The sequence below is a fragment of the Aplosporella prunicola genome (genome assembly GCF_010093885.1).
Source record: "Aplosporella prunicola CBS 121167 unplaced genomic scaffold K452scaffold_20, whole genome shotgun sequence".
NCBI classification, from domain to species: domain Eukaryota; kingdom Fungi; phylum Ascomycota; class Dothideomycetes; order Botryosphaeriales; family Aplosporellaceae; genus Aplosporella; species Aplosporella prunicola.
The window spans coordinates 391,802-418,885 of record NW_022983548.1 but is presented as its reverse complement, the minus strand read 5'-3'; the positions used below and the strand labels follow the sequence as shown (position 1 = coordinate 418,885).

The 27,084-nt window shown below is 55.5% G+C and overlaps 9 protein-coding genes across 9 annotated transcripts; 3 read left to right on the top strand and 6 right to left on the bottom strand.

The window, feature by feature from the left end:
- Window positions 1–18: 18 nt before the first annotated feature.
- Window positions 19–1,834, bottom strand: K452DRAFT_232281 (uncharacterized protein; the record flags this gene model as incomplete). The annotated part of the gene is made up of 3 exons (XM_033537222.1): window positions 19–273; window positions 558–1,354; window positions 1,408–1,834. 3 exons carry the CDS (start codon window positions 1,832–1,834, stop codon window positions 19–21), a joined length of 1,479 nt encoding a protein of 492 aa, XP_033395076.1.
- A 792-nt stretch (window positions 1,835–2,626) lies between these two features.
- On the bottom strand, window positions 2,627–4,220 carry K452DRAFT_232710 (uncharacterized protein; the record flags this gene model as incomplete). The annotated part of the gene is made up of 3 exons (XM_033537255.1): window positions 2,627–2,819; window positions 2,882–3,690; window positions 3,762–4,220. The coding sequence occupies 3 exons, from the start codon at window positions 4,218–4,220 to the stop codon at window positions 2,627–2,629; spliced, it is 1,461 nt and encodes a 486-aa protein (XP_033395075.1).
- Window positions 4,221–7,008: 2,788 nt separating this feature from the next.
- K452DRAFT_300413 (uncharacterized protein) lies at window positions 7,009–7,970 on the top strand (the record flags this gene model as incomplete). Its single annotated transcript, XM_033542332.1, has 4 exons — window positions 7,009–7,176; window positions 7,228–7,533; window positions 7,596–7,688; window positions 7,743–7,970. 4 exons carry the CDS (start codon window positions 7,009–7,011, stop codon window positions 7,968–7,970), a joined length of 795 nt encoding a protein of 264 aa, XP_033395074.1.
- A 1,923-nt stretch (window positions 7,971–9,893) lies between these two features.
- K452DRAFT_275593 (uncharacterized protein) lies at window positions 9,894–12,237 on the bottom strand. Its single transcript, XM_033539241.1, has 4 exons — window positions 11,893–12,237; window positions 11,323–11,757; window positions 10,676–11,259; window positions 9,894–10,610 (listed from the first exon to the last, which is right to left on the bottom strand). Exons 1-4 carry the CDS (start codon window positions 12,046–12,048, stop codon window positions 10,289–10,291), a joined length of 1,497 nt encoding a protein of 498 aa, XP_033395073.1. The 5' UTR covers window positions 12,049–12,237; the 3' UTR covers window positions 9,894–10,288.
- Window positions 12,238–13,020: 783 nt separating this feature from the next.
- K452DRAFT_75757 (uncharacterized protein) lies at window positions 13,021–14,236 on the bottom strand. The gene is made up of 4 exons (XM_033547106.1): window positions 13,955–14,236; window positions 13,620–13,903; window positions 13,360–13,550; window positions 13,021–13,282 (listed from the first exon to the last, which is right to left on the bottom strand). Exons 1-4 carry the CDS (start codon window positions 14,019–14,021, stop codon window positions 13,120–13,122), a joined length of 705 nt encoding a protein of 234 aa, XP_033395072.1. The 5' UTR covers window positions 14,022–14,236; the 3' UTR covers window positions 13,021–13,119.
- Window positions 14,237–15,401: 1,165 nt separating this feature from the next.
- Window positions 15,402–16,277, bottom strand: K452DRAFT_232681 (uncharacterized protein; the record flags this gene model as incomplete). The annotated part of the gene is made up of 3 exons (XM_033537252.1): window positions 15,402–15,563; window positions 15,919–16,045; window positions 16,159–16,277. 3 exons carry the CDS (start codon window positions 16,275–16,277, stop codon window positions 15,402–15,404), a joined length of 408 nt encoding a protein of 135 aa, XP_033395071.1.
- A 613-nt stretch (window positions 16,278–16,890) lies between these two features.
- On the bottom strand, window positions 16,891–21,868 carry K452DRAFT_75753 (uncharacterized protein). The gene is made up of 3 exons (XM_033547105.1): window positions 21,765–21,868; window positions 17,752–21,704; window positions 16,891–17,698 (listed from the first exon to the last, which is right to left on the bottom strand). Exons 2-3 carry the CDS (start codon window positions 21,676–21,678, stop codon window positions 17,132–17,134), a joined length of 4,494 nt encoding a protein of 1,497 aa, XP_033395070.1. The 5' UTR covers window positions 21,679–21,704; window positions 21,765–21,868; the 3' UTR covers window positions 16,891–17,131.
- Window positions 21,869–21,999: 131 nt separating this feature from the next.
- Window positions 22,000–24,587, top strand: K452DRAFT_320487 (uncharacterized protein; the record flags this gene model as incomplete). Its single annotated transcript, XM_033544327.1, has 2 exons — window positions 22,000–22,039; window positions 22,840–24,587. The coding sequence occupies 2 exons, from the start codon at window positions 22,000–22,002 to the stop codon at window positions 24,483–24,485; spliced, it is 1,686 nt and encodes a 561-aa protein (XP_033395069.1). The 3' UTR covers window positions 24,486–24,587.
- Window positions 24,588–24,992: 405 nt separating this feature from the next.
- K452DRAFT_275577 (uncharacterized protein) lies at window positions 24,993–26,936 on the top strand. Its single transcript, XM_033539240.1, has 5 exons — window positions 24,993–25,246; window positions 25,300–25,344; window positions 25,428–25,486; window positions 25,536–25,814; window positions 25,880–26,936. Exons 1-5 carry the CDS (start codon window positions 25,057–25,059, stop codon window positions 26,825–26,827), a joined length of 1,521 nt encoding a protein of 506 aa, XP_033395068.1. The 5' UTR covers window positions 24,993–25,056; the 3' UTR covers window positions 26,828–26,936.
- Window positions 26,937–27,084: the final 148 nt, after the last annotated feature.

Genomic DNA, 27,084 nt, shown 5'->3' with positions numbered 1-27,084 from the left:
CAACTAAACATAACCTCATTACCTAAACTCATCCATAAACTTCTCATGGAACGATACGATCCGTCCCACCCAGTCAGTGCCTGGGGCAAGGAAGGTCGTTCTGAAGTGGTATTCTCCAGGCCGCTGCCCGAATCCGCTTCCAGGAACCGTGCACACGCCCGTCGCGTCCAGCATGCGTAGCGCGTAGAACTCATCGGGAGTTCTGCCTTCGCTCTTGGCTTGCTCGATGGCTTTAGGCGGGAGACTTATTGTCGGGAAGAGGTACATTGAGCCCTATGCAAGGAGGAGTGTTAGCCATTGGGCGGTGTGATGTGGCTGAGGAGCCGTAGTGGAAGGGTGTGAGGGCTGTGCTGAGGTGAGGTAAGAGTGGGAGAAGAGTCAGGTAGTGTCTGTTTTAGGAAAATGGTGAAGGTGGTGGCGGCGGCAAGGAAGAAGGAAGCGGGTCAGGCGTTCGCGCGCTCGCTTGGCGTGGCGCGGGGTGCGTGAGTGTGGGGGCGGGGTCGTGGTGGTGTGATGGCATGACACGACCCAAAACAACAAAAAAGGCGTCCACTTACCGTCGGGCTCTGACAGTCAACACCCTCCATCTTCTTGAAGGCCTCGTGCAACGCCTTGGCGCGCTTCAGCAGGCCTTGGTAGATGCCCACGTGCTCAGTCTTGTACAGCTCGAAGCTGGGCTCGCCCTCGCGCGGTGGGTTGACCATCATCTCGACGATGGCCTGACCGATGACCGGCGGGCACAGCTGGATACTCACAAACTTGTAGATCTCCTGTACGACCGCGTCGTCGAAGCCCACAAGTTCAAAGTACCCGCCCCGGTGTCCGCACTCACCCACCATACCCTTTGAGATACTGTGTAACGACGCCAGCTCCACGTGCTTGAACTTTTCCGGATTCTCTTTCTGCAGGTCGCGCAGCACCCGCTTGAACGACAGAAATTCGCCCTCGAACACGTTCGTCTGGTACACCTCGTCAGCGAGGATCACAAGCCCCTTCTCGGCCGCGAATTCCAACACCCCGCGAACGTCTTCAGCAGTCAGCGTTGACCCAGTCGGGTTGCCGGGATTGATGATGACGATCGCGCGCACATCGGTGCCGTTCGCAGAGGCCTTTTCGTGCGCAGCGTGGATCTCCTTGAGGTTGGTGCTCCAGCCTTGGGCTTCCTCGAGATAGTAGGGCACGCATTGCGCGTTGAGTAAGGACAGCGTCGCCGTGTAGAGCGGGTACTGTGGAATTGGGACGAGGACGCCACTGGACGAGTCTGCGCAGATGACGTTCAGCAGGGTGCTCACACCGCCCGAAGCACCGGCGCTGAGGAAGATGTCCTTAGGGTCCGAAGGGTAGCCGTCTCGTTCTGTTGGGCATTAGCTTCCGCAGACCTGTCTTGCGACGCCGGAGGATTTGTACCTTCGATGAATCTGGCCACGCTTTCCCGCACGATGGGTGCTCCCTGGCTCTGACTATATGCACCGACGCTCTGCACATCAGCAAGCAGCTTCTTCGCTCTCGCAATCACATCCGGCTTGTAGTCCAGGCTGTTCACCAGCACATCTTCGTGCTCTAGCAACAACGGATTCTCCAGCAGACTAGCGACCTGCCGGAAGAAAGTAATGGGCTTCTGGTCCAGCTGCTGCGGGTTGCCAATATTTGCGCTGATGACGGAATCGAAGGGCAGCTTGTCCTTCTGGCCGCGCGCCAGTATGTCCCTGTATTCATCCGACTTTATGGCGATCTCGCCGCGCACGGCATATTTGGCAGCTTTGACACTCGAGTTGATGTTGTTGATGTTGAGGACCTTGCCGGGTGGTCGTTGTTGCGGCGCGGAGGAGGACATGGTTCGGCGTGCGGAGGATGCGGAGCACGGGGCAATCTGGGGAGCGGTAGCGGGGAAGAAGACGGAGGAGGATGGTATGAAACCTAGTGGAGAAAGGCAGGACTCAGTAATAAGTTCAATCATGCAGCCATTGCGCGCGTGGGCAATAAGCCCCCGGCGCCCCCATGCGGCCGCCTTCGGCGAGCACCTCATGGACAGGGAAGGGAAGGGCGTGCAGTGGGGTACATGTGCGGAGGGACCAGGGATTATCAGGAGGGAGCTGGCCGTACCGGTGCGGCGCGTGGGCGGGATCCGTCGCGGCAGCCCAGCCGTGACTCCATCGCCTGACAGCAACCGGCCCATCGGCCTCGTGCGCCCGAGGGTGGCGCGCATTATTCTTCTATTCTGGCGGAGTGATGCGGAGGTGAGCGTTGACGCCGGCCTGACGGAAGCAGGCTCTCGGGTCGGGGATTTGCACCGGTGCGAGTCGTGGCCAAATGTACCTGGAACGTAGGAGTAGCTGCTGCAAAGGAGGGACTTTGAGGGAGACAAAAGAGAGGGAGCGCGAAAGAGAGGCCCGAAAATAATCCCCAGAATCGTGGAAGGCGAGGAGGGCCCAGGTGCGCGCCGCGGAAACGGTTCGTGCTGACTCACCGAATGCGTCACGATAACCGCCTCCCGCGCGTCGCTCCGCCCGGAGCTTGCGAGTACGTAACATCACACTTCAGCTTTCGTCCATTTGCATATCCATCTGAAATAGTATCGTCGCCGCAACGTTACACCTGCCCGTCGCCTCCGAAATCGCTCAGCCCCTCAGCCCCTCTCACTACCCCTCATCCTAACCGTCTGCCCGTACTTTTGCAGCTTCGTGATCAGCTGGTCGCCTTGCTTGACCACGTCATTGTATTGCTTGTTCTTCGAGTCTGGCCTGTTCGTCTCGATGATGCCCCTGACGCGATCTACCGTGCACGGCACCCGGTCCGCCGCGATGAACTTTGCGAGATCCCTGTCGTCAATGTTAGCTGTGCGCCTGAGGAAAAATGTCGCGCTCCCGCCGAGCCTACTCACTTGTCGAGGAAGTCCACCGATACACCAAAGTCGTTGGCCATGCTCTGTAAGCCAACGACCCGGTAGCTCTGCAGCAGCTGCTGATAGCCGCGCAACCGCATCTCGCGGACGAACCAGCCCCGGTGTTCGAAGAGGTACCGGTCTTTGCTGAGGAATTGCTCCTCGACCTCGCCCAGCGCTCGGAAGAAATCCCGATAGTTGCCCGAGTACAGGCTGTTGACCAAGCTGGACAGCGAGCTGAAGTCAATCTGCGCCTCCTCCTCCTGGGCCTGCCCGAGCGTCGTGAGGTTGACCGCCGCCGGGGTAGGAGTAGCCGTGGAGCCCTGAGCGTCACCCATCTCCTCGTCGCCCGCAGCCGGGCCAGACGAGACGGCACCCGTCAAAGCCGACAACTTCTCCTCTCCATCACCCAAAATAGCCTTGATCTCTGGCGAATCGACGACCTTGGCCTTGAAGTCGACGCGCTTCAAGGAAACCGAACCGGCGAGGACGGCATAGATGATGAGGGAGGAGTAGCTGCACAGCTCGTAGCTGGTGAACGTTGAAAGGCTGTCAAGCAGCAGCGGAGCGGCTTGGTTGTAAGCACGGACGGTGAGGTAGTGCAGACCAGAGTAGGCCTTCAGGCGATTCCGGCGGTCCCAGTCGCCGCCACCCTCGACGAGGTTGGTGGCGCGCTCAACCGACTTCTTCACAAGCACCTTGTCGCCGAAGAACAATCCTATTCTGATGATGGCGAGGACGAGGTCGATCTTGGTGCCTAGAATGCCCGTGTTCTCGAATACAGCTTCATAGGCGGCAATCGCCTTATCCTGTTGGTTCGTCCGCGTTAGCCACAAACGCCCTGTAGCCATCTCGACGGGCCATGAAGTGAATGACAAACCTTGTCGCCCACGCGCGTCCAGAACTCTGCTCGCTTGCCTCTTGCCGTCTGTATCTCGGTCTCGCCGGCCTTCTCCTCTGCCTCGTCCTCCTCCTTCTGTATCGCCTCCAACTCCTTGTCATTATCCGCCCGGAGCTGTTCGTACAGTTGCTCATCCCAGGGCAAGGAAACATTCAGCGCGGGCTGCTTGGTGGGAGCAAGGAGCGTGCCTATGCTGGACGACGATCGGCGTGGGCGTGCGGGCTGCTGAGCGGAGCCCTCGCCGGGGGCGTTCAGGATGCCTTCTGAGGGGTGCGCCAGGTGTCGATAGAGCGGGGCCATCTTGTGTTCCTTGATCGCATCTTGGAGAGTCTTGAGCGAAGCTTCCTGGGTAGACTTGGATGAGGATGGATTCGTGATGTGGAAGATGTGCTGAGACAGCTGGAGCTCGGGGAACTTGGCGTATTGCGGGTCTCCCATGGTGGCAACTTGACGGCGATGGGAAGACGGGAGAGTGGGGCCTCAGATGGCGTGAAGTTTGTGGGTAATGGACGAGTTGGATGGGCGTGAGGTGAGCTGCGGATACCTCGCGGCGGCGGTCGAGCTGTTGAAGCTGCGACGTCGGCAGTTCTTCGGGCGGTGGAGCTGTTCCGGCGTCACTGGGTTGTGCTTTCCAAGAACAACCAACTCTCATTTCTTTCCCTTGCGCATTTTTTTCTCTGTTCCATAGGTACTTGCACGCTGTAGTCCTTGGCAACTCCCAATCGCCCTCTCTAACCGGCCGAATCTCTGCTCGTGTGCTGCAACACACACATCTCCCTCGCCTCATATTTACCTAGGTACCGGTCCTTCACCAACTATGCCTCCCGCATTTGGCTAGAATCGCGCTCGCGATCGCGTTTAACTCCCGCAAGCGCCCCGGCGCCACATCCCTCCCGAGACTTTCCTGACGAAAACCGCCACGAAGAACATAGACACCGCCTCTTCATCCGTACTCTCGCTCCCGCTAGTTGAGGCAGGTCCGCTCAGATCAGCTGGATGGTACAAGAGGTGTGCGAGAGTGAGCAGCGGGTAGAAGGAAGGAGTCGCCGCCGCCATTGTGCGAAGCATACACGATATCGTAAAGTAGTAGATAATAGATCCTTCAAGAGCTATTCATCAAGTTACGAGACTACTCTTGATGCGACTATGAAGAAAGCTATGGGTGTTGCAAATATAATGCGCACTGTGATAATACAACGCAGCAATACCACTTCCATCACGTTCAGCGGCGTTCTGCATGTTTCCGAGCAACCTTTCAACGCCCTCTCCCTAGGCCAAGGGAGAGCACGGACATGCGCAGCGTTGCAGACAACCTCCTGATTCATGGCGACGTCAAGAGAAACATCTACTACCTCCAAATTGCTAACAAGCCCAGCAGGCTGCCAGCAGCATCCCTCGCCACTTAGCGTTGCCTTGAACTGCCTTCTCGATACCATGCTGAGGGTGAAGACAGCGATCTAGGGAGTAACAAGTAGGAGCCTCTCCGCAAGTCTCGTGACGGCAACACCCCCAGTGATGGCAACATCAACAACACATGTAGTGGTATCACCACATTCAACACACTCAACAGGCCGTGACAGCTGGGCCTGCAACAACAATTGCATGCCAGCGCGTTCAGCGCCAGCAGCTGACTACTCACTGATTAACTAAACACGTACGCGCAGATTATTCACAGCACCCATGTAACAATAGCAACAAACGCACCAAAATCAACTCTTCATAACACACAAACTTGACTAACCAGGGCGACTCTCTTTCACCCATCGGACTGGGCCTCGTTACTCTATAAGACTATGCTTTCCCATACAAGAAAAGCACATATTTGGGATTTGAAAGCTTAGCAATTGCTTCCAGAAAAACAATGAAGGTACCGGAGGTTCAGCAAGTCTTTTTCAGGCTCTCACTCGCACCATCACTGCACCTTAGAACACTTACCTTGAGCATCCTCAGTATGATCCAGATGTCAGCGAGTGGCAGCTCTGTCATTATTCCAACAGTTTATGTGGCTTTATTTCGAAAGAAATCAGGAACAATTCAGTGCTAAGGCTAGATGCGAGACAGGTTCCTCATGCGGCCGCGGGTCGAGGAAAGGCAACAGTGGCCATCAGCGTCATGGCACAAACATGCTTCGAGAAGATGCAATAGCACCACCAGCTTAGACGGTGTACGTTTTCCGTACGGAATACAGGCGTTGACAGAGCACGGTCGCATATTGTACCTCAGTAATGACATAGCTTTAAAGCAAAATGTAACCCCTACTCCACCAAGACCTTCCACCACCCCCATTTTTTCTCTTGACGAAATCCGCGCTCGCATCAGATTAACCCATCGTGTCAGCAAGAACTAGCTCGAAGTCATCGACACACCGGAAGATGTCTTTGTTGAGTAGGATCGGAAGGAGGAGCGGAGAAACCGAGTGAAATTTGAAATGGCCCCGGAGCAATATATAAGTATATAAAAGTAAAAATATACGACTACTAGAGTATCTACGAGGGTATAAAAATAAAACATTCGAAGAGTATAAAGGTGCTTATAAGGGTATAGAGACCTAAAATGTTAAAGGGTAGAAAATACATTGTATAGTTCTGTAGATGCTATCACGTGGGGTGTGCAAAATATCTAGAGGGGGTGGGCAAATTATCCGGTGTCTTTTGAGATAGAGTGTAACGCGGAATGAGTTCGCTCTGGTGTTGCATCTACCTCGGCGGGTTTGCATGTTATCAATACAAGTCAATCTGCCTACAGTAGCCCTCAGTCGGCTCCGTGACCTTTTTTCATGCCAACAAGTAACTGGCAGCGTTAAAACGCTCCTTTCGTGGCGCGTGCTGGACCAGGTGAAGGTAAAGTACCAGCGAGGAGTTGCAGTATAGCTAGAAGAAGCCAACCGGCACTGATGAGGCGATTCAGCGCGCCGCAGTGATAGTGCGCGGAATGCGAGTGGAGGTGAGGAGCGATTGCAGACTGTGTGTGTGGGGGGTCGTGCGGTGAGGCGTGCTCCTGCCATAACAATAGCGAGGGAAGGCGCGTCTATGGGCTGCACCTACAGGCGCGGGCGGGCGGCCCTGTCGCGCTTCTTTCCTTCCCGCTCTTCATTTCTTCCGGCTCTTCTTCCTAGGTTCCCACTCCTCTTTGATTCCAACAAGTCATATGCTCGCACCCCCATCCTCATCGTATGAACTACTTACTAATTATAAACAGAAGTATGGACCTACCAGTTACTGTCCGAATGGGCCCTCTTCATGATGCATCCGGGGTCTACGAACGTTCTCCTGCGCCTCCGTATTCCGCACGCAGTGGTCCCGGCCCAACAACCCCATGGTACGACGACGACGACGACGACGACGATGATGATGATGAAGGAAGACCTTCAAGGCCTCCGGAAGAAACAGTGACGGTGCCACCGGGTTACTTCAATCGGCTGGTGGAGGCGCGGATGGCATATTAGCAGCATAGATCTGTCACTAAGAAGGACGACAAGAGCAAGAAGAGAAAGGCGGAGGTGCTGCATTATGACGATGACGACGACGACGGCAGCGACGCTTCTGGCGCTGCTATTGCGGCGGCTATGAGGTCTCGGACATCTGACAGTGTTGTTGCTCGCCTCCGCCGTCCCGGCACGCACGACCCGAACAAGTTCTACTACATCAGCAAGAAGGACTGGGCCAATGCCATCAAGACCGAGAACACGAGCAAGCTCCACCGGTATGACCACGCTGGCCGCATCATGGAGGGTGAAGGCAAGCGTGCTGTTGTTAGTTGCGATGCTTGCATTTCGCACAACTGGGAATGCTATGTCTAGCTGATGACAGCGAGACCAAGACGTGCGCACGCTGCCACATAAGCGATGGCAAGTGCTTGATCACCGGTGGTGACACGGTGATGGAGGACGCGCCGCCGGAGGATACTGTAACCGTCTAAAAGGCGAAGTTTGAGGGTCTTTAGGATAAAGTGAGGGCGCAGGCCACACAGATCGCGCCTCTCAAGGCGCAGATGGCCCATATCTACGATCGCTTTGGCTTGCCGCTGCCGCTCGCGCTTGTCAAGAGCGTCAGCAGCGACGACAGCAGCAGCAGCAGCAGCAGCAACAGCGACGACGCGAACGAGCGCGCGGAGGGCACGGATGGGCAGACTGCAGATGATCTGTACACGATTTCAATCCTACTACATTGCACTGGATGCTGTATTTGATGCCTTTGCCATGAGACGTTTTGTGCCTTTGTAGACGCAGGTTTTGGCCTATACATACCTACCACACTCGAGAGTAAAACATTATGCGCTCCGCATTCATCAAATGGCAAACACAACAATGCGACAACTTTGTAACGTGCCTTGTAGATTGAAAACGGAAACGTGGTCGTGATAAGGTTTCGCTTGCTGTCGGGACGGTGAGGCTCTCTCAACTCGGACCGTTGATCGTCCGAGGCTTCGACTTCACCTCATCATGCCTAGCTACCATTCGCCTTGGAAAACGCCAGAAAATCCTCAGCAGAACCCATAGTGGACATTGGGGATTGTATTAGAAGTAAGGTGGACCCTGATCTTGTTTTCCTCTAGCTAATACAATAAAGCCGTTGAAAAGCATGCGCACAAACAACTTGATGAGACCAAGTATGCATGCCTTCCAGTAGTTCAAGCCATCTCGTCTTGTTCAACCTCGAGCTCGAACTTTTTGCAAAAGGTCTCGATATGCCCAGCAAGCAAGTTGCGTAGTTGTTCAGCTTGCGCCAACAACATGGCGTTTCCCTGAGTGGCGTCCTCCTGGTAGTTGGCGGCGGCACACTCCAGGTTGTGCTCATAGTTGAAGAGCTGCTGGAGTTTCGCATCCTTCCAAGCCTCGCGGTCTGTATCGCTTCCGTGAATTACACGGCTTGGCGCAAACCAAAGGTGACGCTCCAACTCTGTAAAGAGAGATTAGTGTTCCGGTTGCTAACTTGGTGGGTATGAGTTGATGGGTAGAACGTACCTTGCTGCCCTTCAATGGCGGAAGTGTGTAGAAGAGAAGCGGCTTCACGCTTGTTGAACTCCTTCGCTCCGTAATCGGTTGAGGCCAAAATCAAAGCCAGGAATGTGTGGGAATCTCCGCAGTTTTCCATGACGCGATAAAGAATCAGCAGCGTCTCGTCGTCCAAGGCCTCCAGTGTCTGAGGGAAAAGCCATGTCTCTGCACCCACGGCATTCTCAAGAGCCTCGATCGCGTGCTCACGCGGCGACTTCAAGGTAAGCTTCCTCAAGGTGAGATTCTTCAACTTTCTGTCGAGAACCGAACGCTTGGCAGTCGGGTTGGCATTTCCAGGGTGATTGGTGGCATTAGCAGCCTTAGACTTTGTGCGGACAGGCAGTCGGATGGCCATGGTCTAATCAGCTCCACATCAGTGTGGCTAGGTTTGAAAACTTCGGTCGCCGATGGGCGTCATGAGCTTACCGCAGCACCAGCACCGGTCTTGGTGTGCGTAGTAGCACCGTTATGAGCCGGCATCTTGAGGGCGATGTCGACGTGCGCGAAGGTTGTGGGAGAAGAGAAGAATCGCTGTGGGAGGGGGATATTTATGCGCAAGGCATTGGCGCTCGGACCTGACCTCGCGCCGCCGATGCAACACATGGGTGCGCGCCAAGCGGTGACAGGAGACAAATCAGGGAAGCGGTCAAAGAGAAAGGTTGTGCTTATAAGGCTGCTAAGTCAGTTTGCCAATTATCCGAGCGGGCGCATGGGCGCAGAGCAGGCTGAGTGGTCTATGTGTCATCCCAGATGATACCATATATTCTAGACTAACTTGGTTTGTGGTGGCCATGTGTTCGACTCCCGCCAAAGTCATTATTGTTCCAACATGAACCAAGTAATGAGGATCCTCGAAGGTTTGAATCACCGCGTCGGTCGAGATTTCATCTCCCTGCATGGGGCTTATGTCCCGGACGATGGATGGGGAGCATGTGCCCCAAGATTGTTGGACAATAATGGCTTCGGCCATATTTTGTTTTCCTCTCCTAATAATAATTTGATTAATTAATTTTTCGTGGGAGGACGTTTGGTAGTTCTGCCCTTGTGAGGGCGTTGCTTATTGTCATCATCCCGTCAAGTACACGACCATTGCCGCGACTGTTTACCACCTCACCAGTTCTTGCACACAAGTATCGCCAACCTATCCATCAACGATTTCACCCTCCCCAGGCCCTCCTCTCAACTTTTTCCCGGCCGATGCCATCATCCACCGTCACTGCCTTGACCTCTAGCTACTGACCACCACCTTCGCCGTCGCGCCAACGCATGGAAGCAAGCCAGCTTGGGGTCTCGGTGAAATGCAATCCCGGGCCTTCCTGTATGTAATAGGTGAGCTCGGTGTACCTAGCTCGGCTCACCGTGGTACGGGATGGTGCAGCACAGCGAGCGGAAGTGAGGGCAGTCGTGCTTGGTGTTGATTATCTTTTGTCTTATATACCATGCCGGTATGTGGTGCCGCATCTCTTCCCGATCAAATTCGCCAATACCACCAACACCTGCTCAAGCCTACCTAAACTTCAACCACGTCCTTCCCCCCCTCAGCACGCAACGCGCTCTCACCGCCACCATCCACAGCCGTAACACCCCAACCCTTCTCTCTGAGATACGCCCTGAACCTCTCGTCTTCCTTTTCGACCTCGTCTTGGCTGACCTCCGGAAGCGCGACCCAAGCAAGCGCCGCCGCAGCCGCCGCCAGCGACGAAGCGAGCCAGAACGGGTATTGCCCTGCCTGCGTGGCATCGGGCGCCGCGTCCTGCAGTGCCGGGAAGGCATAAGTGCCGACAAAGGCGCCGACTTTGCCGATCGCGGCTGCGGTGCCGTAGTACTGGCCGCTGTGAGGCACAGTGTGAGAATAGTGCGGATCGAGGGTGAGTAAGGAAGGAATGAAGAGACGTACCGGATGGCTGTAGCGCACGATTTACTTGCCATCAGGCCAATGTTGTCGCCAGGTCCAAACTCGCCCAAAGACAAAAAGATGCCATAGACGACGCAAAACGCGGCGACGTTTCCCGGCAAGCGCAGCATTGAGTAGCAGCCCGCCATAATATACCCCACAGCGGCCTGCGCCGCCATGCCAATCACCAGCGTACGGCGCGGCCCCAGGCGATCCGCAGCCAGCGCACCGGACACGCATCCCGGCAAGTAAAACGCGTTGATAAGGATATTCCATGCAAAGCTCCGCCAGAGGGGCGCGTCCTCACCGAGCAAAGATGCCAGAATCGTTGGCGCGTAGAGCCCGAAGGCGTAGGCTGAGAAGTCATATGCGAACCAGACCAGCGACACGGCGCTCAGACGCACCCAGTAGAAGCGCAGCACCAGGCTGTACGGCGTGCGCGTGTCGTGCAGCGCTGTGGCGCGTTTGTAGGCTTCTGGCTCTTGCAGCTTGACGCGCAGGTACAGCAGGCTTAACGGCGGGATCACGCCTAGGCCCAGGCAGATGCGCCATGCGGCGCGTAGATGGGATTCCGTGCATGCAACCACCTATGGAGGACATATGCGCGTCAGTGGAAGCTTCTCATGGCATCGGTGGAAGAGAGGACGCACGACTATCGTTGCCACGATCGCCGCCACGACGAACCCGACGTCGATCTGGACGTTAGTGAAGAGGATAAACCACCTGTTACGGGTACCGGCCTTGAGCTCAGAGGAACTCTCGGCACAACCGACGCTACCAGCCGGATATTCACCACCAATGCCGATACCAAGGAAGAAGCGGTATGCAGTGAGGGCGACAAACAGGCCGCCGGCACTGCCTCCCGCGCCGTACGAACCAGCACACAACGCGGCGAAGATGATGAGCAAGATGGTGGACAGAAACAGGGACCATTTGCGCGACCAGCGGTCAGATGTGAAGCCGAAGATCAGCATGCCGACGACGGTGCCGGCGAAGGTGATGGACGAGACGTTGCTCTGGGCCGTGCTCTTGCTGTATTCAGTGCCGTATATCTTCTGCAGCATCGTGTTGACCGGGCCAATGATCTGCATGAAACGAAGTCAGCCAACAGGAGCGACTGTGCGTCTTGTTTGCTATGGTCGCGGTGCGGTAAGGTGCGTCTGGGTATTTTGACTTGGGCGCGCGCGTTGCTGCATAGGGCGTTCGCTGCGAGTGCTCACGTTGTTCAGGTAACCATCCGAAAAGAGACCTGCGCCGCATGCAATGACGGGCCAGAGGCGATCCCAGCGATTCTTTTCCGTCGCCTCGAGGGGTGGGGGCGAGTTGGCCGAAGCAGTGTGTTGGACACGGTTTTTGGTTGGCGACGCGGGCTCCATGGCTGGTCGTGAAAACAACAACCAAGCACGGTCAAGCCCAAAGGTGTGGCGCGGGCAGCAGCAAAGGTCAACCCTGAAAGTAAAGCGGGCGAGATTGCGGAGAGAGACTGCAAGGCTGGGCGTGACACTGGGCAAGCCTGGCAAAAACACAAGACAAAGAGCGCAAGTCAAGAAGCAAGTTGAAAAGTGAGAAAGCGAGAAAAAAAGTAAGCATTAACTCGGCTACTAACAGGCCCGCAGCTGATAGGCAATAAATCCATGGGACCATCGCTTCCTTCCAGATAAGCATAGGTCGCATCGCACAAGACAGCCTCGACGCATCCGGTGATCAGCAGCAGGGCATGAATGAAGAACTTTTGAGCCCCACACACACACACACTATGCTATGCAGGCGGGCGTCAGCTCAGCGCAGCTCAGCGCAGCTCAGTGGTACAGGTGACAGATGATGCGCATGCATGTCGTCAAGACAACCTCGGCGACGGGACGACGGCAGCGGCGCGATGATGGCCGGGCCCAACCTTCAAACAAGCTTGCCGCAAAGCTTGCCCCGCCCCCACGGCACGTGAATCAGGCACGTGAGGAGGTAGGTAGAAAAGATGTATACACTTTCACTTCCATGGGCATTAAATAACCAACACCTACCCCTGTAACCATGGTAGACGCACAGTCACGCGACCAGTGTTGCTCCAAAACGTGCTTTACATACAGCCTGCCCGACGCAGCCAAGACAAGACAAGGATAAGTACAGTAAATAGCGGCATTGTACGCCGCCGTAGCTGACGACAGGGGACGACAAAACGAGAGAAGAAAGAAATAAAAGAAAAGTAAAAGGGAAAAAGAAGAGAAGAAAAAGAAAAGACAAAGCCGCGCCATGCCGTCCACGGCTCCATCAGCCTCGAGCCGGCATCACCATTGGCATCGCCATCGCCGTCTACACCGTCATCCTTGCCGCAAACTCTCTCCGCGGTGCGGCATTCAAAGCACATTTATGTCCCGTCGCGTCAGGCACGTGCATGCGTGCTTAAGTGACTCCAACGCGCGACGCTCCTCCATCTCCCGTAGTGGCGCCGTTTACGCCGTCTTCTTCCACGCCGAGTACATGCCGAGCAGCGAGCTGAGAGTACCAGCAAGACCGACAACGCCATCGTCCAGGTTGAGGTAGCCCAGGCCAGATCCAGGAACCGTGATATCGCAGAGGTCGGAAATGAGCTGGATCTTAGCTTGGTTGCCATCACTACGAAGCAGGCATGTTAGCAAGCAAGCACACACGCAGTACGACAGTGTTTTGGTGCGTGACAAGCAACAACGTACCGCTGGATCTTCTTCTTTTCAACAATGCCCTCAGCGTCCTTCTCATCAATGGCCGCAGCGCGACCGCGCAGCGCGTACAGCGTGTACAATCCCGCGATCGTGTTGAAGAGCAAGCCCGTCAACCACGCCCTGTACGCCTGCTGCTGCAGTTTCTTGATGCTAACGCTCTTACGCGCGCCGATCGCGTCGGGCTGCCACCAAACAATGTTAACAACCAGTTGTCATTCTCTTTCACCTCCCCCTCTGGATGGGAGACATACCACAGTGAGGTTATCAAAGAACATGTACGCCGCATAGCCCAGCTGCCTGCCAACAGCGCAGTACTTGAGCACGGCATCCATGCCCTTTGCGTCGGCGGCGACGGACGCGGCCTTGAGGTGCTCGACCCACTTGCCGAGGCGCATCAGCTTGCGCGCCGTGCCGAAGCTCTTCTTGACGGCATCGTAGGGCGCGATTTCGGCGGCCGGGTGGTTCGTCCGGAAGAGGTACCATGCGTAGAAGCGCGAGAAGTACTGCAGCATGCGCAGGAACTTGTCACGCCCGACTGCGGGGCGTCAGCGTGTGTGCGGGCGTATGTGGCTGGGCGGAGGCTTACTCGTCGTCGCAATGTACTTGAGGTAGTGCGACACGGTCGGGTGGTAGATGAGTGCGTCGGCGACCATGGTGGGCAGCGTGCGTGCGGGCGGGCGCTTGGTTGTGTGTGTTGGAAGGTGTGGGGTACAACGGACGGCGGCGAGGTGGCAGAGGGAGCGTACAAGACGGAAGTCGTGGGCAGTAGTAGGCAGGTAAGTAAGTAGGTAGTAGGCTGCCTATATCGGCGCGCATATGATATGATACGATGCCTGTGACAAGCGCGCCCGGAGACCTCGGCAACAACCCGGCACTTTTTGCCCTTTGCGGCGCGCGCAGAGCAACTATGCCGCGAGCTGCAAGAGGAAGAGCCTCCACCCACCGCGTCTCTCTCCCGCGTGTGGGGTCGCCGTGAGTTGTTCCTGTACAAGAATCAGCCGACGCGTCGACAAGTCGGATTGGGTTGACTGTTGGCGGCTGTCAGGCCAAACATCCGCGACGAGATCGTCGACTGCGCGGGCGCATGGAAGTCGTCCGTCGTCATCGCCGCAACGTTCCCGCTTGCTCCGCTGCCTTGTGCCTGCCCTTCAGAAGCTGCGCTACGGCCCGGACGCCAGGACCGGGCGGGAGGAGGGCGAGCAAGAGCACCCCGCGACTGTTTCAGCGGGCGAGAGTTAGCTATTGGCAGCCGATGATTTTCTACAATGCTGTTGCAACTACTCCGCATTTCTCGTTTTGCTTGTCTATCTCTCTTCTCGTACCTTATCTATTCACTTGACTTTATCGTTCACGCGTCCAGCGAGACACCTTCATACCTATTATCGCTAGGGTTACATCCTTTTCTTTAACCTCAACAGTCAAGGCACCCAGAATACCAAACGCATAACATAGCATAAGAGACGAAGCATAGTGCAAATTCTTACCGGCCAGCTATCTCCACAAATTCTGTTTCACGTCTCGCTCGCAAACAAAAAGAAAGCACGCACTCTAACAATCACGCCAAATTGAAAGGGAGAGGAAATGTTCAGGCGCGCTCCTCCCGCAAGAGCGAGCAAGACGCAGAACGTATGATGAAAATTGTGTGCAGTCAAAGACGCAAGAACCGAGAACTGACCCAGACCAACCAGCGCAACTGACGGCTGACCAGGCCAGGCCAGGCCGTCCCGCGTAACGCTCAAGAATTCTATGTAGGATGATGCTCTTGCACCACATTGTGTCCGTTCTTGTCCCTGGACCAACAGCAACCGGCCGGCCCTCACAGCGCCGATAAACACACCACAAATTCCGCGCCCAAAGCAACCATCTAGAAACAAGTGACAGCAGCAGTAGCGGCGGAGGTGATGGCAGCGGCAGCGGTGGTACTGCCTTTGCCGATATCGCTACAGCCGAGATCAACAAGCACATCGCCGGTTCTTCCTCTTTCCCGCTACCACTCTATTTATCCTCTGGCAACACCGATGTTCTCGTGCTGTCTACTGCTGCTCCGAGTTGGCCTGAAGGTACTGGTACGCGGCGAAGGCGAGGGCACCGCCGACGAGGATGATGCCGTACACGGCGAAGCCCATGCTGCCGTTCTCGGACTTGGTGCCTGTGGCCGTGGGCTGGGCGCTGCTCTTGGGCTCGGGATCACCGGGCTATATTGAGAACGCACTTGTTAGCAAGTTTGTACTTGAATGATTTGTGGTGGTCTTTGCGCTTGCGATCTCGGGCCGGAGTCCCGGTGCCGGGTTTGCGCAAGGATGTTGGGGGGCTGATTGAATGTGTTGGGAGCAATTGAAAAGTTGGTAGTTTAGGAGTAAGGGGCTTTGGCTAGGACACCGGAGAAGCGACGTCCGGCGCATTTGCAGTGTTCGAGCGGTCGTGGTGTTGGTGCTGAGGTGGGATTTTGGGGCAAGATCGGGACCGGCGCCGGAGACCAGCTGTCCACGCAAAGCGTGGATGGAACAAGGGTACTGTAAACAGCAGGCGCAAGGAAGGGAAGTCACTCACCATCCTCTTCAGGGTGCCAACAAGCAGACCGTCTAGAATCTCACGCGCCTCGTCGGAGTGGCCAACATCCTCAAAGGCCTCAGTCGCGTCCTGGCCGCCAACATCGAGGAGGACTTCCTCACCACCGCTGTAGATTGCACAATGCCGTCAGCCATGACTATTTCAAGCCGAGCGTTGCTTTTCAGCCGCCAGTGACCAATGCGCAGTAGACTGGTTCAGGGGGCCAGGGAAAGCACATACGGGTGCTCGTCGACAAAGGTAGAGCAGTTGTAGACCTTGTCGTGAATGACCATGTACAGGTCCTTCTTGGAGTTGTGCTCGGCCACCTCGGTGTAGGTGAGTTCCTTGGAATCAGACATGGTTTCGTGGAGTCGTGGAGTCGTGGATGAGGAGAGACTTTTTTTTCGTGGCGGGTCGTGGCGGGCTGGGGAAGAGACGCGGTGTGAGTGGTGGGGAGAGGGTCTAGCGGTGGTTGAGAGAAGGCAGGAAAGAAGAGGACACGGAACACCGAGGATCGACAAGCCGGACTGTAGAGGGGAACGTGCTCGGAAGCTGTGTCTTCCGCGATGTGTGTTGAAATGACGGACGGGCGATTGGCCGAAGCGCGTCGATAAGCGGTTGGGTGGAGCAAATGCCGGGCGCGCCGCCCGGACCCTGACCGATTAGGCGACAATTTCCAGCCTGGGAGCGGGGGTCGGCAATGTCCACGGTTAACTTCTCATCACTTTCCGCTATTTGATACCTACTACTCTTACATCCTCCTCGGTCCCGGGTATCTGAAATTCCTATACCCATCTTCCCACGCCCGCAAACTCCCCGCACTCTGTACTATGTACATGCCTACTCAAACAAGCAAACGCCATGGTCCCCACCCTGCCGCGCGTGCGTGGCCAAAATGAGAATAAGCAAAAAAAGAAATGAGAATAAGCAAAGGAAAAAAAAAAAAAAAAAAAAAAACTTACAGGGAAATGCAAGGGCCACAGTAAGGGCGATGCCCGCCGCTGTACGGTGCGTCTACAAATAACCGATCTATAATGCACACTTGAAACCGAAAGAGCACTAATGCGCGCCTGACGCCGGATGCCCCCTGCATACCTCCAGTATTTGTTGAAGATGAAAGAAACACTCCCACGTAAACGCTTGACAGAACAATGAAATGTGTGTTTTCATTTAAAGCCATGGCATCGAAGCACCTGCCGCGACAGGTGCAGGCTTACTCTTCGCACTCAGGCTCGAATTGCTTAGTGTCAACACCAGTCAGCTCCGGGGCCGATTTGCTTGTTGGTTTTTCAGAAGGCTCAGAGTCTTCTTCCTGACTTCTCCGAAGGCGTTCTTGCTCTTCGGTCTGAAGGCTGCCGTTGGCATTGCCGGCGTCGGGATCTTCGGACACGGCGGCGATCTTCGCATCCTCTGAGGGATCACTAAATGGTATGCGTTCCGTTGGCTGTGTATTGGCGGCGAAGACATCCGGCTGCCCTTCGTGAAACCAACCGCCCCTCTCCCATTCACCAGGGGTGTACAACGCCTCCACGCGTATCTTGTGGTCCACGATGCCAGCCAGGAGTTCTTTAAGGCGGGGAAATGAGATCGGTTTGAGGATCCAGCCGTCGAAGCCAGCATCAATATAAGTCTGTCGCTGCTTTTCTTCCAGAGACGCGGAAACGGCGAAGATAGGGATACGGCCATTCAAAGAGGCGCGGGTGGACTGTACGTGTGTTGGATGCGACTTCTCAAAGGAGCGAATCATCTTCGTGGACGTGAGACCATCAACAATCGGCATCTGCGGAGAGTCAGATTTTCGATACACAAAATAGATTCCTTATTACAACTGACCTGCATGTCCATCAAGACAACATCGAAGTACCCGGAATCTTCGCCATAGATGCTTGCGCATTCCTCTCCATTGACCGTTAATTGGACCTCATGGCCCAACTTCTCCAGTCGCTTTTTTATGATCTTGCTATTGACAGGATCATCTTCAGCGACAAGGACTCGCATGTGGTCCGCAGTCGGAGGTTCCTCGATGACTGGCGTGTCTTTGACTTCACCAATTATACCAGATTTGATGCTCTCTTTATCTTCCGGAGGTTGGCCTGCGTCTTCCGGGACTTTGAGTGGCTTAACGGGATATCCAGACCCTGGAATCTCCGCCTTGCCGTGGTGAACGGATATAGAACGTTTCGACTCCGGAATCGCATCTAAGTTGAGGTCTGCGCTCTGGGCAACTTGCGAGCCACCGGGTGACTCCGATGTAGTGCCGGGTTGGGACGATGCTCGCTTTTCTATCATCGGTCTTCCGGATGGAGCACTCAGGCTGCGCTCCTTTGATTGTGCGATCTTACGGTCGGTTACGTGTGGCTCCTGGATAGCTTCAATCAGTCTGTCAACATCGCTCTTCCCACTGTGCGTAGAGCCGCTTCCCAGACTCTTCAAGCTATCTCTGCTCTTCATGCTTGTACTGCTCCTTCTCCTTGGGGATGGGGCGCTAATGTGTTCTCTAGAGGCGTCCCCGACCAAAGTGACCTCGCCCTCGGGATGAGCCTCTGCCTGTCCTGGAGACTTATTGGAAGAGGATGCATCAATAACATCTTGACTTGAGCCGTCGTCTGGAAGATTGAAAGGCAGCTGAATGACAAAGCGCGAACCCTTGCCCTCTTCTGACTTCAATCGCATCTGACCATTCATGTTGCGGATGATGCGCGAGACCACTGCAAGGCCAAGACCCAACGTGCGTTTTTTATCTCCCTTGTCTTCGATACGCTTTGCGTTCGGCGCGAGTTGCTCCTCGAGCATCTCCGTGGTCTCCATTTGCACTTGCTCGAGGTCCCGGAAAAGGGCGTCAAGTTTCTTCGTGTTCATGCCAACGCCGCTATCGCTGACGGCAACTTCGACATTGACACGGCTCCCCTCGACGTAAGCGACGTAGATCTCAACGCTGACACCGCCCTCGGTCGTGTTCTGGATGGCATTGGCGGTGACGTTCGAAATGGCCTGGCGAACCCTGCGCTGATCACCCACAACCTTCTGGGGTACGCCCGGGTGCTCGACAACATCGTACGATATGTTTTTTCGCTTAGCGTCGCCAGCGAACATGTCGGTCGCTTCTTTGAAAGTATCTTTGAGGTCAAAGACTTCGCCCTTAATTAGGGGCCCACCCTCCTCGGTCTTCGTCAAGTCTAAGAGATCGTTTATGACGTAGACTAGGGACTTCGAAGCCGAGTGGGATTTGGCGAGGTTCTCCCGAGTCTCCTGATCCAGGCTGCCTTCGAGAGCAATTTCTAGATAGTTGATGATCGCATTCAGAGGCGTGCGAACCTCATGCGCCGAGTTCGCCAAAAGTAGCCTCGTTAACTGACTGCTCTGCAGAGCAGCTTCCTTCTGCCGCCAGACCTCGATGAATTTGCCGTAGACCAAGCATAAAACAGCCGCAGTCTCAACCTCCTCTTCCGTCCACTCACGGGATTTGCCTACTACCGTCTCACTCCAAGTCTTGAAGCTCTTCCTCGGCTCCAAGTAACCTTCAGTGCCCTCCTTGACGAATTTTTCGTATGGATTGCCGGCCCATTTGACCTCCTTCAACTGGCCCTTGCGGAAAAACGCAATGAAATCATTTCCAGACACCGTAAGAGGAACAACAAGCACACCGGCAATGTATTGGAACCCTGGCGGATAGCGCAGATCGGGAAAGTCGTTGTTGATATCCTGAGCGGTTGTTACAGATGTGAGCTTGCGCATGCGGAGGTATTCCAGCAAGGCCAGAGCCTCCTGAGACCTCTCCATATTGCCAAGTATCTTCGTCTCGTCCTGTATCGACAACAGACCAAAGTCAGCATCAAATAGCTTCAACAGGTCATCCGACGAAGCAATGATGTATCCCGAAGGATTCTGTTGCGTAGGCGCAGTGTTGATGAGCTTCCTGGCATGAAGCCTCGAGGCATATGAAAGTCGCTCAATATTCCTAGACGCTGAATCACCGACCAGGCGACACATTTTACGTATCGGAAAGGAGACACGCATTCCCTGCGGCCCGTACGAATGACAAGCGATTAGGCCCCACAGCTCGTCGAAAGCGTTGATGGAGATGGACATTGAGGATCTTACGGCCATATTCCCCAGATATTTGAGGTGGATAGGCGACATGGCACGCAGATACGCGTAGCTCATGTCGAGCGGCGTCTCCAAATCTTCAACCGTGCGACAGACTAACCGCGCTGTCTTCTGGTCTCGATCGTACAGCATACGGACCCTGTTAAGCTTGTACAGGTCTCGTGCTTGTTTGGGAATGTCGGATGCTGGAAAGTTGAGACCTTTGTAAAGGTCCTTTGTTGCCCTAGGATCGACAAGCTCGGTCACTACACGGCCGTTCCAAGCAGTATCGAATTGGTAAATCATGACGCGATGAAACCCCGTCAACTCTTTGACTACTCCTACCAAGACTTTGAGGAACTTCTCAAGGTTTGGCGCAGCCGCCAATTGCTCCTGCACTTGTGACATGATGTTGAAGACCTCCATGGCTGCAGCTTCTCCCTTTCTCTTTCTAGCACTGCGAAGGATGCGCAGTGGCCGGCTGACATTTTGGGTGCTCTCGGCGTATTCCTCGGGGCTCGGATTGTTTTGCAGCGTATCTTCGGGAACATCCATACCCTGGCTAGACGGCGGGATTAATGGGTAGATCGGATCGTCTTCCAATTCGAATTCGCAGATAACAAGGTTGGGGTGGTTTTCGTTGATATGCAAAGCACACCAATACTTCCGTGATTTCTTGTCAGGCCCACGTATCGACATGGTGAAGACTTCCGGTCCGTTGACAGCCACGTCGGCATCATCATCTCTGATGAAATCGATATGGTCTAACAGGTTGTCCGCCTGCTCATCAGACAAAATGTCGCAAAAGTTCTCGAGGGCGAAGAGATGTTTTGGGGAGTAGCCGAGAAGTTTCGTTGAGTTTTCGCTGACGATGCGGATGATTAACTTGCCGTCCGACTCTTCCTCCATGGCAATTAACACACCAAACCCTTGCACGGCACCAGGTATGTGAATCGGTTCATCTTCACATCGTTGTAACGTGTCGCCATCGCGGCCAGTGACAATGGCATGACCGCCTTCCGATACGATATGTTTGAAACGGGCTGTGACCAGGGGTGTTTCTGACAGATTGGTGCTGGCTGCGCTCTTCATGCTAGAAGCCGCTGGAGATGATGGCCGATCACTACCATGCATGCCGGTAGAAGGGACAGAACCTGTAGTTTCGCTAACAGAGTTACTGGAGACTATGTCGCTGAAGATCTGTTGCGGCAGCCGTTTGTCGAACTTTTCGTCCGATGCCCCTCTCCTTCCTGAAGTATCGCCTCCATCCAGGCCGGGGGGCTGCATGACGCCGTCCTTTGGTCTTGAAGGCTTTCGCGACGAAGATGATATTGTTGAAGTGCTCGCTGTGGACTGGCGCCGAGAATCTAGTGCGTGGAAATAGCTGTCCTGGCGATCTCGACTCGAAGGGCCAGGCGTAGGTTCAACGGACACGACACTGCGGATCGGAAAGACTCGATCTTCGGCGTTCGGGCTCAAAGAGCTTCCTTCTGAGTTTGGAGAGAACAGTGTATTGACGTGTTGCCTAGAGGCTGTTCTTCGAGTGGTGTCGATGCGGTAGGTTCCTTTGGACCGCAGTCGCTCCTGCGCCGATTGGCCATCTGGCCGTGAGGTGGAGGTTTCGTGGGAAGATTTCAGTGCAGCGTCGGCCTCATTGTCCGAATGCTGAGGCATGAAAGGCTAACGTAGGAAATTCGTGGCTGAGATCAGTCAGAAGACTATTGCAAAATTGAAAAGGTAATGGAAGAAGAGGCAAGTACCAAGCGCCAGCATTCCAAGCTCAGCGCCCTTGTATGGTTAAGAGCTGAGGCCAGTGGAGAGTCGACTCTCTGGGCACCAGTGACGTTTGCCACCTCTCGGATGGTATTCGGGCCGTGGTTGGTTGGCAAGACTCGCTCCTTCGCAAGCCGGAGGCGACAGCGGCTGAGATGGAAAGAGGGCAGTGGCGTAGAAGAAAGGCGATGATGTTCGAAGTCCAAGTATAGCAGCTGGGCGATGGCGGACAAGGCAGAGGGTGTCGCGCAGGTTGACGTAGGTATGGCAGGGTTCGGCGGCGATCAGGCCGTGCAAGGCTCGGATCAGTCGAGAGAGGCGGGGATTTTCTGGGCAGGTTGCGCGCAGGGTTTGGAACAACACCGACACAGAGGATACAGGGCAAGGGAGGGTGCAGGACGAGGGGATCGCGGGCGCAAAAGAAGGCTCGAGGGGGGCACATGCACGACAGGAGATAGCGCACTCTAGTGCAGGAGAGGCAGACGGCGGCCATCCTCTCAGCGAGAGAGATCGCCAGGCATGGGAATTCTTCTGCCACGGTGCCGATCATACCCTCGAGCCACACATCGCCGATGTCATGAGCAGCCACACGGCTCGTCGTTATGCATACTTTGACGGGCGTCAGGCTCTTCCCTGCCCGCCGATGACGCTAGGGAATCAAGCTGCCGCTGCCTGCGCGGTATATAATTGACCCTTTGTGCCTTCGTGCTCTTCAGGCGTCCGACGGTGAAAAAAAAAAGGAAAAAGAAAAAAGCCTCGCGGGCGGCTCCAGTATTGGTCTAGAATCCCCGAAGCCACCGTAGAAGATCACTGCGGAGCGGGAAACAGGCCCTGGACCCACCTCTCCTGACCTTGAGGGTTTGGGGTGGCTTGCGGGCAACTTGTGGGCAGCCAGCAGCAGCGCACCCGTTTCGGCCCGGCGGTAAGCGCTCGGGCGCCTGGGGTGTCCATGACGATGATAGTGTTGCTCCCTTTGAAGCTGTCCTCCCCGCTACGACCACTCTCACCACCCCTCTTCAATGTCTTCGTCCGACGGCGCGCGCACCCTGCGCATCCTCGTAGCCTCGGCCATCATATCGCCCATCGATCGCGACATTGTTGCCCACCTCGCCGCCCGCGACAACGTCGAAGTGCGCACCATCCTCGATACCGCCCCCTTCGACAACCATGACCAGGTCGAGCAGGCTGCCGCCGCCATGTGTTCGTGGGCCGACCTCCTCGTCCTCGCCCCCTTGGACGCCAACTCGTTTGCAAAAATGCTGCACGGTGTGACGGACAATCAGATACTGGAGATTGTGAGGAGCTGGGATGTGTCGAAGCGCGTGCTGCTGGTCCTAGGCATGTCCACACTCATGTGGGAGAACCCCATGACCAAAAAGCAGCTCAGCAAAATCCGGCGCAAATGGAACTGGGTTCGGGTGCTTCAGCCGCTGCTTTGGGCTTTTGAGTCGGGCTCGGGCAGCAAGAAATACCTGCCGTGGGAGGAGAGCAGAGAGGAACTTTTGGGCGCAATACAGAACCAGGTGGATCTCATGCAGCTCGGCCACGACGTGGACCTGACGCTGGGGCACGCCTCCAAGAATAGTCTTTCCGTACGGTCTGCTAGAAAAACTACGCGTTCCTTACCCCCGGAGATTTGGTCCATGATCCTTGACTTTACCAACGATTGGGAGTTAGCAAAGGCGCTCAATGTCTACACGACGCTACCGACGCCGCAGTCATGGCAACGCGCAGCGAGCAAGGAGGGACCCCAGACGTTGATGGAGAAGCTGGAATGGGCCATACTCGCAGGTACATTGGATGACGTCAAGGCACTATTCAACGCACATCCCGCCCCGCCATGGTTGTCGACGCAAGCCATACGAATCATCATGCGCTTCGGAATGGTCTCGCTGCTGAAATATCTCGAAGAATACCACAAGGATCTCTTCTGGGCGTCCTTCGGCCATGCCTTCCTCCCAGACAAGGCGTCGGCCGTGTTTGGACGCGTCGAGATCCTCGAATACTGGCGCACATCGCCCACATTCCTAAACAAGGAATATACGATTGACGCCGTCGACGGGGCCAGCCGCGCCGGCTTCGTGCACGTGTTGGAATGGTGGCGCAAGAGCGGGTTGCCGCTCAAATACACCGAGGCGGCGCTGGAGCAGGCCAGCAGCAAAGGGCAGATCGAGGTGCTGGATTGGTGGAAGAACGCTAGCATGCGCGAAGACGGACAGGTGCGGGCTGGAGGCGACGAGTCGGAAAGCGAAGGGGCGACGGCATCGCCATTGTCGCGGCGGCGAGGGCCTCTACGGCTGAAGCCAGGCAAGGCGATCGCGTTCGCAACGCAGGCCGGGTCGCGCGAGACGCTGCAGTGGTGGGTGACATCGTCGGTGCCCTTCTCGCACGAGGACACGGTAGCGAAGCTTGCGTCGACGCACGGGCATGTGGGCATCCTCGACTTCTGGCACTCGCTACATGGCGAGAAGATGATCTACGACAACCAGGTGCTGGTAGGCGCAACCAAGATGGGCCACCGCGACGTGCTGGAGTGGTGGAAGTGCAGCGGGCTGCGCGTCGAGTACAAGACATGCGACATCGAGGAGGCGCTTGAGGACGGCGTCGAGGGCGTCAAAGGCCAGCAAGTGCGGCGATGGTGGGCTGAAAACGGGCTCAACCTGGGCGTGGGCACGAGCGAGTGGATGCGGACAAAACTGCTTAACTAATACATCTTTCTACCTGTCTGTTGGTCTATGTATTCTTACCTAGGTATACCTACCGTGCCCAACGTCCTTCACCGTCAACTGATACTCGCCGTTAGCGAAACCCTACGGACTACTCCTTGTCTAGCTAGATGAGTGAACAGGCCTTAGAGCGCATACATACTTCCAACGCCCTAACTTCATACAATGAATATCATGACGGACGTTACCTACCTCGCCTGCCTAGTTTGGCGACGGCTGCCTCAGGCTGCGACAGACTGCCAATCATGCCCCGCACCCATGTTCAACACGCTTTCGATCACGACATCGGCGACTCAAAATGCGCACTCAGCACGCAACCCCAATGGCTTGCGCTTCGTATGCCTTGCCTGGCAAAACGCTCCTCGCTTGCCCGCGCTTGAGGTCATTATGGTCGCCGTGCGTATACGCATCTATACAAGCATATATAACCTAGCACGTCGTGATGCACCAAAAAAGTCTCTTCTGTTCTCTCATTCCTGCCACTCTCCTGTAGTGCTGCGTCCTCGCTCGCTCTGATCTGCCGTTGTTGCCCCTCTTTCTCCGCCGCGGCAGGATGGCGCCTCCCCAGAACGAAAAGCTCGACGCTGAGCAACGCTCCCCATCACCATCCACGTCCTCGTCGGACCGCGAGCAAAATGATTCCGAAGCAGTCAATGACAAGAGACTCCTGCGCAAACTCGACCGCACCTTGTTGCCGCCATTGTCCATCCTCTATTTACTTTCATTCCTGGATCGCAGCAATGGTACGTTCTGCCCGGCATAAATGAAGCCAAAGCCTACTAAAAGGATGACGCAGTCGCGAATGCAAAGCTTGAGGGCTTGACAGAGGATTTGGGCATATGTGAGTCGTCGCGCCTGTCTCCTTGAGACAGAAAAGTTGTTACGCACGTGCAGGTTACTGACAATATGCGCTGCTGCCATCAGCCGGAGATGTTTACCTGACCAGCTTGACGCTGTATTTTGTCGGTTACGTCCTCTTCGAAGTACGTCTCTTCCACGCTCCTTTTTGCTTCCATCACTAACATCTCCCAGATTCCCTGTAACATCATCCTCAAGCGTACGACGCCGCGGCTCTGGCTCCCAACGCTAACACTGGTCTGGGGCATCGTGTCCACACTGATGGGTCTCACGCAAAACCGTGACGGCTTCCTTGCGGTTCGCTTCTTCCTCGGCGTCGCTGAAAGTGGTCTCTTCCCAGGTTGTGTCTGGTATTTGAGCATGTGGTACAAAAGACCCGAGCGTGTGTACCGCGTCGCGCTGTTCTTCAGCGCAGCGAGCCTTGCAGGCGCATTTGGTGGAATATTGGCCTTTGTATGTACCCTTTTCTCAATTCCCTGAAGCCGGACAGTTGACTGACTTGTGTGTTTGTACGACAGGCCATTGGTAAGATGCGTGGCGTCGCGGATTTAAGTGGCTGGCGCTGGATCTTCATCCTTGAAGGTCTTCTCACCATTGTCGTCTCCATAGTCTCTTACGCCTTTATCCATAACTACCCAACCAGCGCCCGTTTCCTAACCCCTTCGGAACGCAGCGCGGTCCAATCTCGCCTTTCTGGCGAGCGCGACGCTACCGCTAGCGAGCCATTTCGCTGGTCTTCCGTTCTTTTAGCTCTCAAAGACCCCAAATGCTGGCTCTACGGCTGCGTATTCCACTCACTATCTCTTCCTCTTTACACGCTCTCTCTTTTCCTCCCCAGCATTATCGCTGCGCTTGGTTACACCGCCGCCTCGGCGCAACTCCTGTCCGTCCCCCCCTACGCCATCGCCACCCTTCTCACTCTTGGCCTCGCTGCTCTTTCCGAGCGCCTCCACCGTCGCGTGCCCTTCATTCTCGCATCCCTCCTCCTCGCCGCAGTGGGATACTCCGTCCTCCTTGCCCACGCAAAATCCGCCGACCCTACGCATAACCCCGGTCGCGCGTATGCTGGCGCGTGTCTCGCAGCTGCGGGCATCTATCCCGCGACGGCGCTGGGGCTGGGTTGGCCGGCAATGAATGTAGGAGGTCCGACGAAGCGGGCAACTGCCACAGCGCTGCAGATCAGTGTTGGGAATATTGGAGCCGTGATTGGGACGCAGTTATATCGTCCGAGTACAGCGCCGGGGTATGCTTTGGGGCATGCGGTGGCATTGGGATATGTTTTGGCGGGAATAGGGGTGGTAAGTGGATTGTGGTGGGTTTTGGTGAGAGAAAATGGAAGGAGGGAGACGTTGTTAAGGGGTGAGGGTGTTGCGGAGGGAGAGGCTGTGCAGAGTGGTGCCGCTGGTGGTGACCAGGAGGAGGATTTACGTGATGATGATGATTTAAGGTGGCGGTTTGCGGTGTGATGTGAGTGTACTTTTGTACTAAGGAAATAAATAGATATGTAAGCTGAGAAGAAAGTAGAAAAAGTGCTAGAAAAAAAAGCAGATAGGCTTCGGTTGGGATTTTAATCCCAACCCGGCTGATCAACTGGAAAGAAAGGTAACGTCCGTCACCATGAACCGAGATTTACCGTGAAGCGACACGGTGATACGTGTACGGAGTAGAAGAAGAGACCCAGTTAAGGTGTGTAAGGGCTCCGTACGGAGGAGAAGAAGAGTCC

Bases quoted from the DNA above. Each gene is read 5' to 3' on its own strand.
- K452DRAFT_275593 (XM_033539241.1), bottom strand. From the start codon at position 12,048: ATGGAGCCCGCGTCGCCAACCAAAAACCGTGTCCAACACACTGCTTCG. The intron at 11,758-11,892 runs GTGAGCACTCGC...CGTTTCATGCAG, and splicing joins CGGATGGTTACCTGAACAAC to ATCATTGGCCCGGTCAACAC. The intron at 10,611-10,675 runs GTACGTCTCTTC...TGTGCCTCACAG, and splicing joins TCGTGCGCTACAGCCATCCG to CGGCCAGTACTACGGCACCG.
- K452DRAFT_75757 (XM_033547106.1), bottom strand. From the start codon at position 14,021: ATGGTCGCCGACGCACTCATCTACCACCCGACCGTGTCGCACTACCTC. The intron at 13,904-13,954 runs GTAAGCCTCCGC...GACGCCCCGCAG, and splicing joins CAAGTACATTGCGACGACGA to TCGGGCGTGACAAGTTCCTG. The intron at 13,551-13,619 runs GTATGTCTCCCA...GTTTGGTGGCAG, and splicing joins TCTTTGATAACCTCACTGTG to CCCGACGCGATCGGCGCGCG.
- K452DRAFT_75753 (XM_033547105.1), bottom strand. From the start codon at position 21,678: ATGCCTCAGCATTCGGACAATGAGGCCGACGCTGCACTGAAATCTTCC. The intron at 17,699-17,751 runs GTCAGTTGTAAT...GACTCTCCGCAG, and splicing joins TTGTCTTGATGGACATGCAG to ATGCCGATTGTTGATGGTCT.
- K452DRAFT_275577 (XM_033539240.1), top strand. From the start codon at position 25,057: ATGGCGCCTCCCCAGAACGAAAAGCTCGACGCTGAGCAACGCTCCCCA. The intron at 25,345-25,427 runs GTGAGTCGTCGC...TGCTGCCATCAG, and splicing joins GACAGAGGATTTGGGCATAT to CCGGAGATGTTTACCTGACC. The intron at 25,815-25,879 runs GTATGTACCCTT...TTTGTACGACAG, and splicing joins TTGGTGGAATATTGGCCTTT to GCCATTGGTAAGATGCGTGG.